General features: G+C 35.8%; 1 protein-coding gene across 5 annotated transcripts in view; it reads left to right on the top strand.

The window, feature by feature from the left end:
- The window catches only part of ETV1 (ETS variant transcription factor 1), an 88,011-nt gene that overhangs the window by 51,052 nt on the left and 20,599 nt on the right, over positions 1-16,360 (top strand). For all 5 annotated transcript variants that reach the window (XM_084897109.1, XM_084897111.1, XM_084897108.1 and 2 more), the window contains one exon: positions 2,060-2,307. In XM_084897109.1, the coding sequence (XP_084753235.1) occupies positions 2,060-2,307 (248 nt within the window). The remainder of the gene's footprint in view (positions 1-2,059; positions 2,308-16,360) is intronic.

Below are 16,360 nucleotides of genomic sequence, written 5' to 3'. Positions count from 1 at the left end.
CAAAGCAGGGGTGGAGGTGGAGGAGACCTCTGGAATTGGATGAAAAGACAAATGATAGACAGTACAGCTTTTGCATAGATGGCTACAGGATAGTTAAGTCAACAGTGAACATGTTAAAACAAAGATGATTTATGGTCTCATCCCTGTGAGGTCTGGAAAAGGGGAGCTACCCTGACATTCCCAAGGCATGTTATCATAGATGCAAAAGACAATAGACAGGCTTAGTTAAGGTAAAGGTGGACCTTTGTCAGGGAAGATACCGACTGATGACATGACTACCCACCATAACTGCTTTTAGTTAAAAAAAGTTTTAATTTCAAGCCACCCTTTGTGGTTACTTTAGGTCTCTGGGTTTGCAAGTCCTCCATGCAGACCTTCCTGGGATAGTCAGTTAGCACGTGGCCCTTTTACAAGTGCAGGCACCACTAACTGGTAGCTCCCTATGAAGCAGGTGTGTGATAGGTGGTGTGGTCCTCAGAATGTACCAACTGGAATCAGGTTCATTCCTAACAATAAAGGGCTGATTCCTTACAAAGCTTTTAGTACACGTGTTATTCACTTCCTTTCAAGGCTTCCTGGGTGAGCTGGGTTCTTATTTTAACTTCAAGTTAAAATTTTCTGATTCACTCCTTGACAGTTCTTAATGATAATTTCTGTGTTGTGTGTTTTATTTTTTACTAATGAAATAAGCAAGGGAAGGGAAATGGGGGCACTGCTAGTCAGTCTCACTGTTTTTGCAATATCGGAGCTTCTAAGTTTATTTTCTGCGGGTGTAGGTGGGATTCTGGTACTTACCAGGGCAGCTGAGGAGACTCGAGTGAAATCACAGGGTTCAAGCTTCTTAGATATGCTAAAGCAACTGCTTTGCAATTCTTCAGCTTTTACCTTATTTTCATTAAAGGTTACCAAAATTAAATGTTAACTTTCCAAATTAAAGTCTCTAAAATGCTTTTAGTGGAGTGAGGGGAAAAGAAGGGAGCTATTTAATAGGCTTCTATTTGCTCATCGTAATGTGGGGTAGGTTATTTTTAAGCACTCCTGGGCATTTTGAGAGCACGTTTAAATCTTTAATTAATCCACATCTTTGTGGTGGGTCAATGATATTACGGATGAGAAACATGGAACAGACTGAGCACAAGACTAGCCAATCCTTATAGAGTTTACCAAGCAGGAAGGAGCAGAGACTCACTCTCAGCCTCCTGCTAAGACCTCCAAACTTCTTCAGGGCCTTAACAGCACAGCCAGTCCTATGTCTATGCAATGCACCACCCTATTTTCGTCTTTGGAGCTCTGCTGAATATCGTATGCTTATTTTGATCAACTTGAGATTTCATTAGAAGCTATTAGAAGCCAATGTGTTGTGTTACTGTTTGGTAGTGAAGAGGTGGTCTTTTAAAAATAAGCTTGGTTTAGTCTCTACATAATCTAGCTTCATTTATCAGTAGAATATAGCGTTCTATAGGACATTGTTGAAGATTTAAGAGCCCTGCTCACTTGAGAAGATAGTTATTTCTCTTTTGCTTCCTCAGTAACTGATGGAGGAAGAAGGAAAACCAGTAGGTAGCTTTTTATTTGGTTGATTTTGTTTGTTTGTGGATTAGTTAGGTAACAGAATTAAAAGATAAAGGATATAGTTTGAGATCAGATTCTTTCAAATTTTCCCATTTCCCCCCCTAGTATATAATTATTTGAGGCCCTCTTAATATGAAAATTTGTTAAATGATCCAATTGATTTAGGATTGGGTGTTTTTACTCTAAGGGTATGTATTTTCTCAAAGTAATGAACTGTTCTCCTAGGCTTACTCAAAGCACACCTTTTACGTATAGTATTGTACCAAACTGCTGCTGCTAGTGACTAATTAGAAGGGGAACACCTGTCTTATTAAGATTAAAAAGCCCAGTGCTACTGACCCGGGAAAGTGAAATGAAGTAATTATTAAACATTTATGCCTTAGATCAGTTGGTATCATGTTCATGATAGAGTTAAAAAATTGTGCCAGTATTTTAAAGAGTATGCCTTGTTATTGTTTTATTTGAAACATGCTCTCTTATTTCCCAGGTTTCGCCGCCAGCTTTCTGAACCCTGTAATTCCTTTCCTCCTTTGCCAACGATGCCAAGGGAAGGACGTCCTATGTACCAACGGCAGATGTCTGAGCCCAACATCCCCTTCCCCCCTCAAGGCTTTAAGCAGGAGTACCATGACCCAGTGTATGAACACAACACCATGGTTGGTGGCGCGCCCGGCCAAAGCTTCCCCCCACCTCTGATGATTAAACAGGAACCCAGAGATTTTGCATATGATTCAGGTAGGCCCACGTTTTAAGTTACGTTTAAGACATATTTTCACTGGCTGGCTCCTTTGAGTACTGTTGGCATCAGACTGGATGGCTCCTGACTACTTTTTTTTGTGTGAGATCTTTCTGATTTTACCACTTCTTTGAACCTTTCTACGTGAAGGATGGGGCTATCAAGCCATTTTGTCATGAACTGATGGTTGAAGTAGTGTCTAGATATGAAACCAGTACAACGCAGAGGTACGATTTGTAAAATTAGACACACCCTCAGCCCAAGAGAGTAAGTAGCCTTGTAATTCTTTTCTGGATTCTCGGCTTTTTTTCTATTTGTTACTAAAGGACTATCTAATTAACAGTGTTTACAGAGAGTAATGTTCTGCACTGGGTCACTTATTGCATGTAGCTATTTCTTTTTGTTTTTGTTTTTTGTTTGTTTGTTTGTTTGTTTTCCTTGTAGCAAGATTCCAAGGCTCCAGAATGAAAGGTTCTTACATGCTAGGAGAAGAATACAGAAATACAGATTTTTTGTTTATTCATACAGCTTAGCTTTAGTCTTCCTGAAGCAGAAAGGCCTTACCAAGTAGTATATCAAGACGGAGAAGGGGTTTTCCTAAAAATAAGGGGCTTTTAAATATTTTGCAGATGTTACCACTAAATTTAACATTGAGACTTTAAAAGAATTAATTCATTTGTGTGAATTTTCTCCTCAAATTCAGGACATCTGTTTTCCAGACATCTCAAGAACTTCTTTTTTTAAAAATATAAAATAAAGGCTAATGCTTATATGAAGGGTACCCTGAATTTTCAAGGTATTATTAACATTGAAACTGTGGTCATTAGAGGGTTGTGGACTTGGAAATGTTTGGAAACAAAATAATTTCCTTTTGTTAGGATGCTAAATTATGAAAGGAACTAATGCTTCTCTAGGAATAATTGCTGAGTTTTTCTATCAGTTCTATTCAAGGAAAGAATATTGTGTCTGAGTCTTGAGTTTCCAACTTGCATAAAACCACTTGCTTTGTTATAAACTACCTTAAAAGCTTGGCAAGAAGGAGCCCTATAACTGAGAATCTCCCCCTGACTTTTGGCCGCCCTTCCTCATTGGGCAAGAAATTCCAAAGTAACTTAAAAAGAGGAACTGCCCACTCAGAGGCCCTGCCTTCATTTCTACCCAAGACCCATGAATTCTCTGCCCATCCAGCCCTCCCAGGCCTCGTTTTCTGAAGGCAGAGCACACTGCTCCTATGTGTATCCCTAAGTCTAGGGAGGTGCCAAAAGGCAGCTGCTTGTAGGAGGATGAGGATGGAGCTTGGGTTAGCCCTTGTGCTTACATGTGAGGCCCCATGGTGTTTGTTGCAAAATGTGGGCTTAAGGAATAGGAAGAGAAGCAAAAAGTAGGTTGAGTTGGGGGTCTGAAGACTGAAAGCTAGCTCCAAATCATCCTATTCTACAGCTAATCTTAGAAATTTCCCCAAGTTTCAGGTTTAACCTAGCTTTCCAGGTTGTAATGGTGGTATATTTTCAAGGAATGAGAGTAGAAAAATATGCTTAATTACTCATCAGTTTATTTGGTTAAGTTATAATTTTAAAAAATTAAACATATGGTGGAAAGGCTTTTATTTGAATTCTTGCCCAGACCCTATAATTTGGAGACTAATCCTGAAATGTACCATAATGTGTTCAGTTTAGAACCTTTCTTATTTGTCTATGCTTTATGTCCATAATTAAGAACTCTGCAATACAATTACAGATAGGATTCATTTTTCTCTGTAAATTTCAAATCCCTTTAACTGGTGTTATCTTTATTCCAAATGACATTTTAATTTGCTGCATAGTATTTGAATTCACCATGGTTTCAAGAAAATTTACATGGAAATTATATAAAACAGCTCAAATAATTGGTTCAAAAGCACTTGTAAAGCATAACATTGAAAAAGATTCTTTGTGTGTTGTAGAAATGTGTTGGTTTGTTGTTATTGTTGTTGTTATTTGTATAATCCCAGCAAGGTTAACACTGAAACAATTTTCTTGATTTTTGTGGAGATTATAGTAGTATATAGTATATGTAACATGGTGTTGAAAAGCAATTTAAATAATCCAAGGAGGGCAAAAATAGGAGCTGGTGCTATAAGATTTAATTGCATTACTTATGGGCCATGTATAATAAGAACTTTAGAGTTAGTCACTGTCTGACTCACAGCACAGATTTAGTCACTTATAATCTAAAAAGCATAGTCCATGCCTTAGCTCAGATTGTTATACTAAACAAAATACCATCAGTTGGGAAGCTTAAACAGCAGACATCTATTTATCACAGTTCTGCAGGCTGGGAAGTGCAAGGTCAAGGTGCCAGCAGGTTTGGTTTCTGGTGAGGGCCCTCTTCCTGTCTCGCAGATGGCCACTTTCTCACTGTGCCCTCAATGGCTAAGAGAGACAGTGAGGGAGCTCTGGTCCCTCTTCTTGTAAGAACACCAGTCCCACTCTGGGCACCAACCCTGAAGAGCCACTGTAACTAATCACCTTCCAATGGCCACACCTCAAAATACTATCCATGGGGCAATACGTCTTCAACAATGGGTTTTGGAGCACATAATGATTCAGTCCATAACAGTATCCAATTTTAAAGAAACCTAGGGTATCTCTTGTAAGTAGACCATATACCTTGTAAATGACAGGTACAATATTTGCTTAATATTTGAGAAGCAGTTAATTTATGTTACTTTCTCCCCTCGAAATTAGATTTCATCTCGCTAAACTACAGCATCTTTGCATTCTAATTTTAACATTGCCATTAGGATATAGTTGCTAGCTTGAAGCATTGACTAGCAAGGTTTTATCTTCTGGATATGCTCTAAAAAGAACTGTAGCAGTGGTGTAACCGGAGCCTATGAAAAATTCGTGGGTATCAAAGTATTCTACTGGCTATGAAATTGCTGCAAGTTGACACATCTGTATATATATCATACATTATAGTCAATAAATATGATCTCCAGGTATTTGTTTTGTTGTCAGTAGTTCTTTCATCCTTGCAGAGAACACATTCAATGACCTTTATAGAAAATCTAACGTATTTATCACTGAACCACTGATTTCTTGGTTCATTTATTTATGGTGAACATGTACACATTAGAAAATATTTTATGTGATTTATAAACAATGTAAAAAATGTCTCATAGTCAATTTACTCAGAATCTGTAGTCAAAGGATATCTTTTCAGAAGGCCTCTAGAACTCTTTATTGCTTAATTCAATTTTACATCAATGTTGTGAATATAAAGTAAGCTTTCCAAGTGGAAAGGCTGCATGATTATACTTCTAATAAAGCCTGACATTAATTATGACATGGGAAATGGAAGGTCTATTAGTTATAATTGTAATTACAGGAATGCAATTTCAACTGCAGAGGATTTAAGCTAAAAAAAATGCACAATAGTAGAGTAGAAATTTTTATTTAGGAGAGAAGAGAAAAGCTTGGAGCAGAAGACACTAAGGGGATAAGCAATTGATAGGGCCAATTTGGTGAACCAGTACAATGGGATAATGATTATATTGTATTAAAATCTAAATAGTTCTGATTACATCTATTACTGTTTTCCTTCTCTTAATCTCTATTTTGAATGGTGCTGCCTAAAGCAATATACAAGCTTATGGTCGGTTGGTTGTTTTTTTCTGAATCGTACATGACTTTCTCTCTCTTCCTCTATGGCCAATAGTGGAATATATATTGAGAGCCTCCTTTTGCGTGCCTTACACAGTACCCACTTTCATAGAATCAGTTATTTTCCCATTTTCATGCTTATTTATGAGACTTTGCTGGTTTGAATACCCACTGAGACAGATATTTTAGATATTCCATCACAACATTTGTTAGAGTTGTTTTAGTTGATTGTTTTTGTTTGTTTCATTTTTTATTCTTTTGTTAGCTTAGGGTAGTACTTTTAAGGGGTGATAGGCAGATGAAGCTAAATTTTCATGACTGGGAGGCATCTTCCTAACTAATCAGAATTATAACCTAAGAGCTGGGGTTGAAGACTGGGAAGGAGAACTCTCAGCGACATGCAGAAGGTTGCTGAAATGAGAAAATACAGGAAAGTACTTAGCTTTAGTTCAGGGGAGGAGGATGAAGTAGAGGGTGGGTAAAAAGCTGACATGTCTCCAGAAGAAAATGCTTTTTGTATTTTATTTTTTTTTAAGTGTGCTTTCTAAGCCACTCCTGCTGGTACTGATGAGGTCTTCTTTCAATTTGAAGGCATGTAACATTTCTGTGATGGCAAATGTTGTCAGCACTATTTTAAACTGGGAAATAGACACAAGTAGTCGTTTCATAGAATTATAAATATTTACACTCATGAGCTCTTGGCAATCACCTCATTCATATTCCTTCTCTATGTCCCAGTTGTCCAAGGCTCATCCGAGGTCACTGTCATCGGTTACACAGATGATTTCTGAAACAGCCAAAATGAGAACCAAGACTTTCTTATTCTTAGATTAGTGCAAGTATATCTTTCTATGTAATTGTCGAAAATAAACACTTTAATCCATAATTAGCTACATATATCATTCTTTTTTTTCTTATTTTTGGACTAAATATGTTTCTATGAGGTTTAAAAGCTCTGTATTATCCTGGGAAATAGAAGTGTTGGTGTTATGACCAGAGGTATCTTTTTTCTAATCTGGGGGTGTATATTTCACATTAGTAGTCCAAATTTATCCTGTTAGGTGTTCCCTGATGTGAGATAAGAAAATATAGGACTTCAAATGATATTTAGGCTTAGAATACATTCTATTTCTTCCTTCCTCCCTTCCTCCCTCCCTTCCTCCCTTCCTTCCTTCCTTCCTTCCTTCCTTCCTTCCTTTCTTTCTTTCTTTCTTAACTCTGAACAAGAGTTGAGATTGTTAAGGAAATGACTTTTCCTAGTAGTTCTTCTGGAAAAGTCTGAATTAATTATTAGAAGGAAAGTGGCAAATTGATGGCATGCAGATCTAAAATTCTGTGATGAAATGAACTTTGAGTTTGTCTGAGCCTTCTATTGGACTTCAGTCTTAAGTTTGATGGCTTAAAATTTAAACTAGAGCAGTCATTTTCAAACATTTGTCAGCAAATTCATTTTTTTTCCACCAGAAAGCATAACAGGGGCTGCAGTATATTAAAACAAAAGTAAGGAGCTCTTTACATTTGGAAAAATAAGATGGGCCTTTTCTAGTCTCCAATTTTAAATTAATTTATTCTTCACCACTGTATCTGGTACTCACATAGGCCCAAGCTGGCACTTTAGTCAAGAGAGTTAAATAGCCATGGCTTTCTAGAATGGCAAGAGAGGAAATTTTTGTCATTGCCATTCTGTGTTTTGCTGTGCTGGTGAGTACTCATCTTAGGCAAATATATAGTAGGGAGAGTGGAGAAGTAATGTTTAATGTTGCTTCTAGTAAGCATTGCCTGGGATTCTCCTTATAAGGTTTATAATATGGTTTTAAAGTAAAGGTTTTAGGATGTGATCAGTGGATGACAAAGCAAGAAGAACATGACTATTTCCTGTAGCCACATAGGAATAGGAATAAGTAGTGCTTTATGTGTTTGGGGATGATTTATTAGGACCTCACTCAGCTTGCCCAAAATTAAAACATACAACAACATTCAGAAGGCTGAATTCACCCAGTAGTTAATCTCTAAACTATTATGATAGTTAACTACTATTACTATGTAATAGCTCAGAAATTCTGTCATCAGGGTATATTATGTTTAAAAATGATTTCTACTTATTAATCTATGCAGAGATATAGTGTAGGTAAATTATATATTTTTTCTAATACATATTCTTACATCCTTTCTGAACAATGGAGTTATATGTGCATAACCAACCAAAAATATTGTTCAAGCAGCACAAGGAATGTCGTGATTACAAAAGGCAACTGTTAAAAAATGCTAATTAAAGCCAGATGGAACAAAGGGAGTAGAAGTAAAGGCTACCAATGTTAATTTTGAATGTCCAGGTCAGCAATAATTAACAGCTTGTCCATATGAAGAGGGAAGGCCCCAATAATTGATAATTATAATTTTTAAAGTATGAAATATTATATTTGAAAACATCTGCCTTATCATTCTTTACCACATATCTTTGAACTGCCTTATAAAGTAATCCCTAAAAGAATACTGAAGTTTTTCTTAAACCATGAGAAAAGAATGGCATCTGGGAATCACTAATTCAATATATGTTCACTCTTCAGTGGCCTTGCTCAGTTCCATACCTCCTCTGGATACCAGAGTCTGGGACTCCTTACGATCTCTCCACCTGGCTGGGTCAAGCATTTCAATTTTGAACAAAAACAAAATGTGATGGTAACTTTGTGCTCTCCCATTTTATTTACCAGATATTAGAAATTGGAAGATGAAGGTTAAATTGTCATAACACCATTGTAGACAATCCTTCATAAGTTTAAAACCAAAAACCCAGTCATTTTTCATGCTTCTCTTCATTCCTTATGCTGCGGGCATGGTAAAGATCCCATGAGAAACCGTGTAGAAAGAGATACACACTGGGATTTTTACTGCATCTGTTTTCCCATAAGGCTTCAGGTCACTGGAAGAGAAGCAGTTTCTTTCCTTTGTCGTCAAGGATCAAGTTACAGGTGGCTGATAAAACTTATTACATGTTTAACAGTGTTCAGTATAGGACTCACTCTTCACAAATCATTCCATAATTGCTCAGAAATAGCATTTTCCCCTCCTCAAAACTCTAGGGCACATGTGTCAAACACACGGCCCACGGGCCAAATCCAGCCCGCCAGGCCTTGCAATGTGGCCCGCACCGCGCTGTCATCACTGCACTCCGCTGTCAGTTTATGACATTGTCAGTTTATGACTGTTCAGTAAACCATTCGGCCCGCGATTTAGGCTGGATTTTAGATTTTGGCCCCTTCTCTGATTGAGTTCGACACCCCTACTCTAGGGATTAGTAATTTTGAGGACAGTAATGGTTATATTTCTGTGAACCGTGGCTTTTTGTACCTGGTATGTAGCATTCCTAAACGCTGAGCCCCGGCCCTGTTTCATTAAATCATTAAGCGTCATTTGCTTATGGACACATTTTCTCCTGAAACCTGGCAGCTCAATTTTTTTTCTCTCCTAACTTCAAAACTGTTGCTTCAAGAAAGCCTACGGGAGGATCACGTGGGAATTTAAAGGAATTGATCCCTCAGAAAATGTTAACATCTTATCTATTTCTCTAACCTCTAAAGATATTTTTCTTTTACCCAGCCAATGATTTGTGGACTAGCAGATTACTTAATCTCTAATTTTTAGGAGCTTCAATTGTAAAAAGTGATAGTGATGTCTTTCTAATTGATTTTATTATGATAATAGAGGGTATGGGTTGGCCTTACAATTTAACTTTCGTTTTTAGCCTATCTCATACGGGTTTTTCTTATTCTTTTTTATTTTATTTTTTTGAGTTAAAATAGCAGATATCCCCAAACAGTTCTCTGGTCTACTATATTATTTTTTTTTCTAAGAAATATTTAAATATGGTCTAAATCTACAGTTACAGTAAGTGGCATTGGCTAGTGATTTGATTTGAGATTTGAGACTACGGTCTGGATTTACTCTTTGTGCATTAACACAGGTCAAATGGACAGGGACTGCATTTAAGTCAGTAATGGAAGGCTGAGGGCTGTCTTAAACCAATCACATCAGTTTTACCCATGACGGATTGATCCCTAGGGGCAGAGCCCTGTAAGCATTTCCCTAACATGAATGGACTCTATAGAGCCTGGAGTTTCATTCATAAAATGGAGACTGAAAGGAAACACACACTCACTCGCTCTCTTTCTCTGGAATGTTCATTTATACAGAGCTGAAGGGTGTAGTGTTCCATCAGCTGCTGCTTTTGCCAGTTGACTGGAAGTAATGATTAATGCTCATTGGCCCTGCCTGCATGTAACCTGACACTATTTATGGCCTTGCAGGGTTCCTAATGTATAGTGAATGAGAAGACAACATTCTCAAATCAGAAACATAAACAGGAACTGGTGGGTCTGAATTCCATTCAAATATGTCATTTCAGCCTCTCAGTGTTTGTCTAACTTGGATTTTACAGGCAGGAAAGGGGGAAGGGGGGCTAATCTGCTTGTGAGTTGTACTGGCTTGAAAAAAGGGGAATTAGAATGGGAAAGGGAGTGTATTTTATAGTGTGAGAATTTTAGTTTCTTTTTAGAGAAAACAACCAGGATGCTTAGACCCAGAACTATTTATTGCTCATGGATCAAATGAGCATACAGCTGTTTTTATATGTGCAAGTAAGATTTGAAATTAAATAAAATGGTTTAAGTGTACATATTTGGATCTTTTCCTCTCTCTGTGTGTGTGTGTGTGTGTGTGTGTGTGTGTGTGTGTGTGTGTGTATTGAATGTGAACAGGAGCGAAGAGATAAATATTATTTATTTTTTAAAAGGATATATTTCAGATTTAGAAAAATGTTACAGAGTTTCTACACTTAAAATGATTTCTCTAGTTGAGTTAACTACTTAATAGTTTAGAGAAAAAGGGAGACTTTAATAATATACTTTAACCTTACATATGGAAAACTTTAACCATTTTCAAGAAATTTTTGTTAGAGTAAATAGATATTGTTTTTGTCATGTGTTGTTTGCTTGTATGTGAATTTTCCAGTTAATTGTTTCTAATTCTGGAAAACTTTATATATACATATAAAGACACATGTGAAAAACAAACAAAACCAAACCTAAAGACTGACAAACATGTGTTATTGTGATTTATTTACTATTCTCTCATCCTCTCAAATTTGGAAAAGTCTCTCTGAATGCTCCATTCAGTGGGCCAGCACCATTATACTGCCTTAGCCACATGTTTTTGTTATTCTTAGCATTAAAAAAATAAAACCACCCACTTTGAATGACACTGGCAATATTACACTGAACCCTGGGCGTGCTGTCTGTTTACTGGGTCATAGTGAGCATGTTTTGTTACCTCTTTTGTCCCCAGTGTCCTTATTTATGAAAAGGACCAAATAATTCTCCTACTTTTCTGTTTCTGTAAGGATTAAATATGATTATGTTTGTAAAGTTACTAATATAGTGTTAGGGAAAGAGGCAATAATAAAGGATTTCTGTTATGATTTATTTCAGTTTCTAGAGATATCCTCAGACTGCTAGTCCTTGAATAAGATGCCATCCTTACGTCTAATATTTACAAACACATTTGGGGGTCGGGGCTACAGGAGATAAGGCAAAAGAGGAGACATATTCTTAAAGTAAAAGTAATCATTGTACAAGGCAAACAAGATCTTGTACTACTTTGCTGTTTCCTACTGAACTTGTGGGAAGCAAGTGGAATAAATCTTCTGAATATTGTGATGTTCCAAGGAGAGATAAGAGTGAGAAGACAGAACAATCCATGATGTAGTTGCTTCAAATCATGTAGATTCTAGAATAGTGGTTCTCAACTTTTCTAATGCCGCAACCCTTTAATACAATTCCTTGTGTTGTGGTGACCTCCAACCACAAAATTATTTTTGTTGCTAATTCATAACTGTAATTTTGCTATGTTAAGAAATGTAACGTAAATATCTGTGTTTTCTAATGGTCTTAGGTGACCCTGCTAGCGGTTCTCAACCTGTGGGTCGCGACAGGTATTAAGCTGTAGAGTTTAATACCATCGGGAAACACAGATATTTACAGTTATAAAGTAGCAACAAAAAATCATTTTATGGTTGTAGGTTACCATAATGTAATGAACTGTATTAAAGGGTCACAGCATTAGAAAGGTTGAGAACCACTGTTCTAGAAGGTGAACAATTTAGTATTGAACTCAACATTAAAACTTCCTTCTCTTCTTTAATTTTTTGGTGTGGCCTGTTTTGGCAGCTCATGGAATCTCTCCTCATATTTTATTTGAAACTCTTGTTAATTCTCAGAGTACACCGATATCTAATAAATAGTCAGAGTTACAGTTGTGCTTATGTTTCCTAGCACTTCAACTTTATTTTTAACTCTAACTTAATAAAACCTTCACAAGCATGTCAAACTTGTAAAACTGTGAGCCTATTAGATCATATAAACTATTCTTATTTGAATCTGGTCATTATTTGGATAGGAACCCAGATGCTTACAAAAACTTTGTAAGTAAAATTCTACACTTATTTCATGTTAGGTGATCTTGAAGTTTTTTAAAGCATCTGTTTCCAGATAACTGAATTCTTTTTTCTTCTTTCTTTTTCTTTCTTTCTTTCTTTCTTTCTTTCTTTCTTTCTTTCTTTCTCTTTCTTTCTTTCTTTCTTTCTTTCTTCTTTTTTTTTTTTTTTTTTTTTTTTAAGATTTTGCAAAAGCTATGCTAGGCATACAAAGACTATTGTAGTTCTCTTATTGACCTCTGGTCTATCAATGATAGAGTCAGTACATGTGAACTGTGGTGGAAGCGATATCTCTGCAGATTTTACATATCTGTATTCACAGTTTACTGAAAATCCTAAGAAGAACCAGCCCATCTAAGTGTGAATGAGGTAATACTATATTCATCACTCTCTTGAGATTTCAGCCCACTCCAACTTTTTGGCTTCTGCCCATGAGATAAACTATTATATTTACATAATGCATTTGTAACTATCAATACATAGCCTCATAAAATTTGACTTTTTTGGTGTCACACTTGTTTTATTTCTCAAGAAAATCCAAACATATAATTCCAGGCCTTGTTTGTAGGGTTATTTTTATTTAAGTTTGATTTTTATAATAGAGGGATCATATGGTATATCAAATTACCTCCCATTAGCATCCTTTTCAGGAAACATTATAAAATAAAGTCCTCTCAGTTAGTTACATGAAATCTACTCATGTGGCAGTAGAAGTGCAGAGTAAAAGGATGCTTGCTATACCAGAATGTCTATGAATGCATTGAAACTTAACTTCATAAACCTCATGTTATTTATGTACTCTGGAAAACCTTTGCATTTTGAACATTAAACGGTGAAATTACCAGGAAATGAGAAAAACAAAACTATATTAAAAAAAAGTATAAAGTTTAACAAATAAAACTTCGGCAAATAATGCCATAATGCTCATCTTGAATGAGATTAGTATCATTAATTAGTTCTAGGTGCAACTTAATATTTCTTTAGATAACAGATAATATGTTTTTTAAAAACTTGGTAAAGCTCCTATATATACATCAAAATACACACACACACACACACACACACACACACACACACACACACGTACACGTACACGTACACATGCACATACACTCATTTTTCACCAAGTATTGGATAATTTAGGTATATGTCAACACACACATTTTGGCTCTGGGCATTTAATGTGCAAAATCAATATCTAGACACAAGTTTAGGTATTGATTTTGTCACCTCCTCAAAGAGTTAGTCAAGTGTATACTGCATTTATCTTTACTTTTCACACACATACGAAAGAAAGCAAAATCTCATTAAAATACATTACACTTATTCCTGTTTTGCTGGGGTTTCTCATTAACTCTCACAGACTTACTCTTAGGTTATCACACTGATTATTGCTACAGGAATGTAAGTAGAAATATCAAATGAAAGAGAGGTGTTTTCCCCTTGTTCTAGGTTTACAATCGGGAGTATTTCCAGGTTTGTATAATAAGAAATTTCAACAGATTATAGGCATATCTCAGGTGGTTGTGACAAATATTTTCTCTCTGATCTGGCCTGACTTACTCCTAGAAACTTGAAGCAAATCATGCCCTGAAGGGAATCCTTCATTTCAAACTCCTGGATGGCAAATCAGAACAGTACCTAACAATGATATGTGTGCAAATTCAAAACTACGCAATGTGGTCAAACACTTGGGACAGCTTCCCAAGTCAGTATTGCGTTCCCCAATACAGCCCTAAAATGCAAGTCAAGAAACAGAGAAAACACTTTTTTGTTTCATACCTGCACATCTGAATTTAAAGAGGATTTTAACAAAAGTCATTGCAGATGAAGAAAAATGAAAACTGGCCATTTGGAGTGTTAGTTTACTATTCTTCTTGATTTCCCCTCCACTGAAGGGGACGTCATTCAAATGACGGCAGTGTTTTTCTGCTTTAAATTTTTGCAGCATGTTAGATCAGCTTTCATCACCATGAACTCACCAATGACAAATTATAGACAATTTCGTTTCTGCAAGCTGATTTGGCCCAGTACTAATGCCATGTTATAGAGCTCTTTGATACGTAAGTTTCAAAGTGATAAAAAAAAAACAAAACACACACACACAAAAAAAACACCCTTTGTCTTAAGTTAAATTTGCATAATTCAGTTTACAGATTGAATTGAAAACTTTAAAACCAAAGTTATTTAGTACCCAATATCAAGAGGTATTACTATAAATAGAAGTTCAAAAGAGGTTCCTCTGAATAGTTTTCAAATGTAATGGGAATTCTCACCCAAACCTTATAAATAATAAAGTTATAGTGAATTTATAATCAATCTATTTTAAATATCATAGATTACTAGATACATTTGTGAAGATTATTACAGAATAAGTACACTAATAAACAACAAACCAACTATTCAATAGGTAGATGATTTAAGCATAGCAAATTAAAATATTAAAATAATGTTGATACTAATTTCAGTTTCAGGTACTGTACCTCACTCAGTTTACATACTTGTGAGGTTCACTTAAAAATCGATTCTTTCATTAGTAATAAGTAGTACATATTGAATCATCACCATTTGCAGATTTTGGGTGAAATGTTCCCCAAAAACTTTCCCCATATGATCTTCCCAACAACCCTTTGGTGATATCACTATTGTTCCCATTTCACAGATGTAGAGGTTGAGAGTTAGGCATCCTAAAGAACTAACAAAATGTGGTACTACCCTGAAAAGATTCAAAACCGTTTCTATGAGATGACAAAGGTACATGTTTGTAATCACTGTGCTGTACTAATCTTAAAAGTATAATCTATGGACAAGGATAGTGTAAACATGATGTCATCTTAATGTTTGTTCACAGCTTAAATGACAGCTCATTATTAATGCTGGATTTTGTAACTTTTATTTCATAGAAAAACACACGTGACTACGTATGCAATGCCTCTTTTCCCTGCCATGAAACATTTGCCTTTGAAGTCACCGCTTAGCTAGTTGAGATCTTAGATGAGCATTTAGCAGAAGTTAAAATGTAATGCCAAACTTCATTGGCTGGATTTTTTATTAGATAAGGTAGAAATGAAAGCAGCAGGCAATTTAATTAGCAGTAATTTTTCTGGGCAAGTCATTACTTTGATGAACTTCAGAGCAATGTTTATGGCTCCTAATTAACCATGTTAGTCATTTGATTGAATAATCACTTTGGAAATGTTTCTACAATTTGATTAGAGTCTGACCTACTCTGACAGTCATAAATTAACTGGTATCACTTTAGGATAACATGACTTTAGTTACTTTAAACAGGAATAAACTCCTCTTAGCTTTTTTAGGCTTCCCTGGACCATATAAAGAACACCGATTTCAAAGATAGATTGGATTTAAACAGTGCCAGCCAAGTGTCCAAATTTTAAGAGCTAGATCCTAATTTTATTCACTGAAGGGTATAATAAATAGTATTAAGGGATGACAAAAACACAATTATATTCTCATATGAAATTTTTTTCTAACTTGTGATTCAGTGTTGTTTTTCCCCCAACCTCCCTTAGAAATTAGGTCACAAGTTGGGTCTTTTGAAATGTAATGGAGGGTCTGGCATTAGCTTTATTATGTCATTAATTTATTATATTTTAAATCAGAATAATTTAAATATCAAAGATTAGCTGAAACCGGTTTGGCTCAGTGGATAGAGCTTCAGCCTGCAGACTGAAAAGTCCTGGGATCGATTCCAGTCAAGGGCATTTACCTTGGTTGCAAGCACATCCCCAGTACGGGGTGTGCAAGAGGCAGCTGATCAATGATTCTCTTTCATCTGTGTTTCTAATGCTCTATCCCTCTCTCTTCCTCTCTGTAAAAAAATTAATAAAATATATTTAAAAAATAAAAAAGTATCAAAGATTAATAAATATTACAGATTAAGAGCAACAGAATCAAGAA

The sequence above is a fragment of the Pipistrellus hanaki genome, assembly GCF_964339955.1.
Source record: "Pipistrellus hanaki genome assembly, chromosome: 10".
NCBI lineage: Eukaryota > Metazoa > Chordata > Mammalia > Chiroptera > Vespertilionidae > Pipistrellus > Pipistrellus hanaki.
This window is presented reverse-complemented; position numbering and strand designations above follow the sequence as displayed.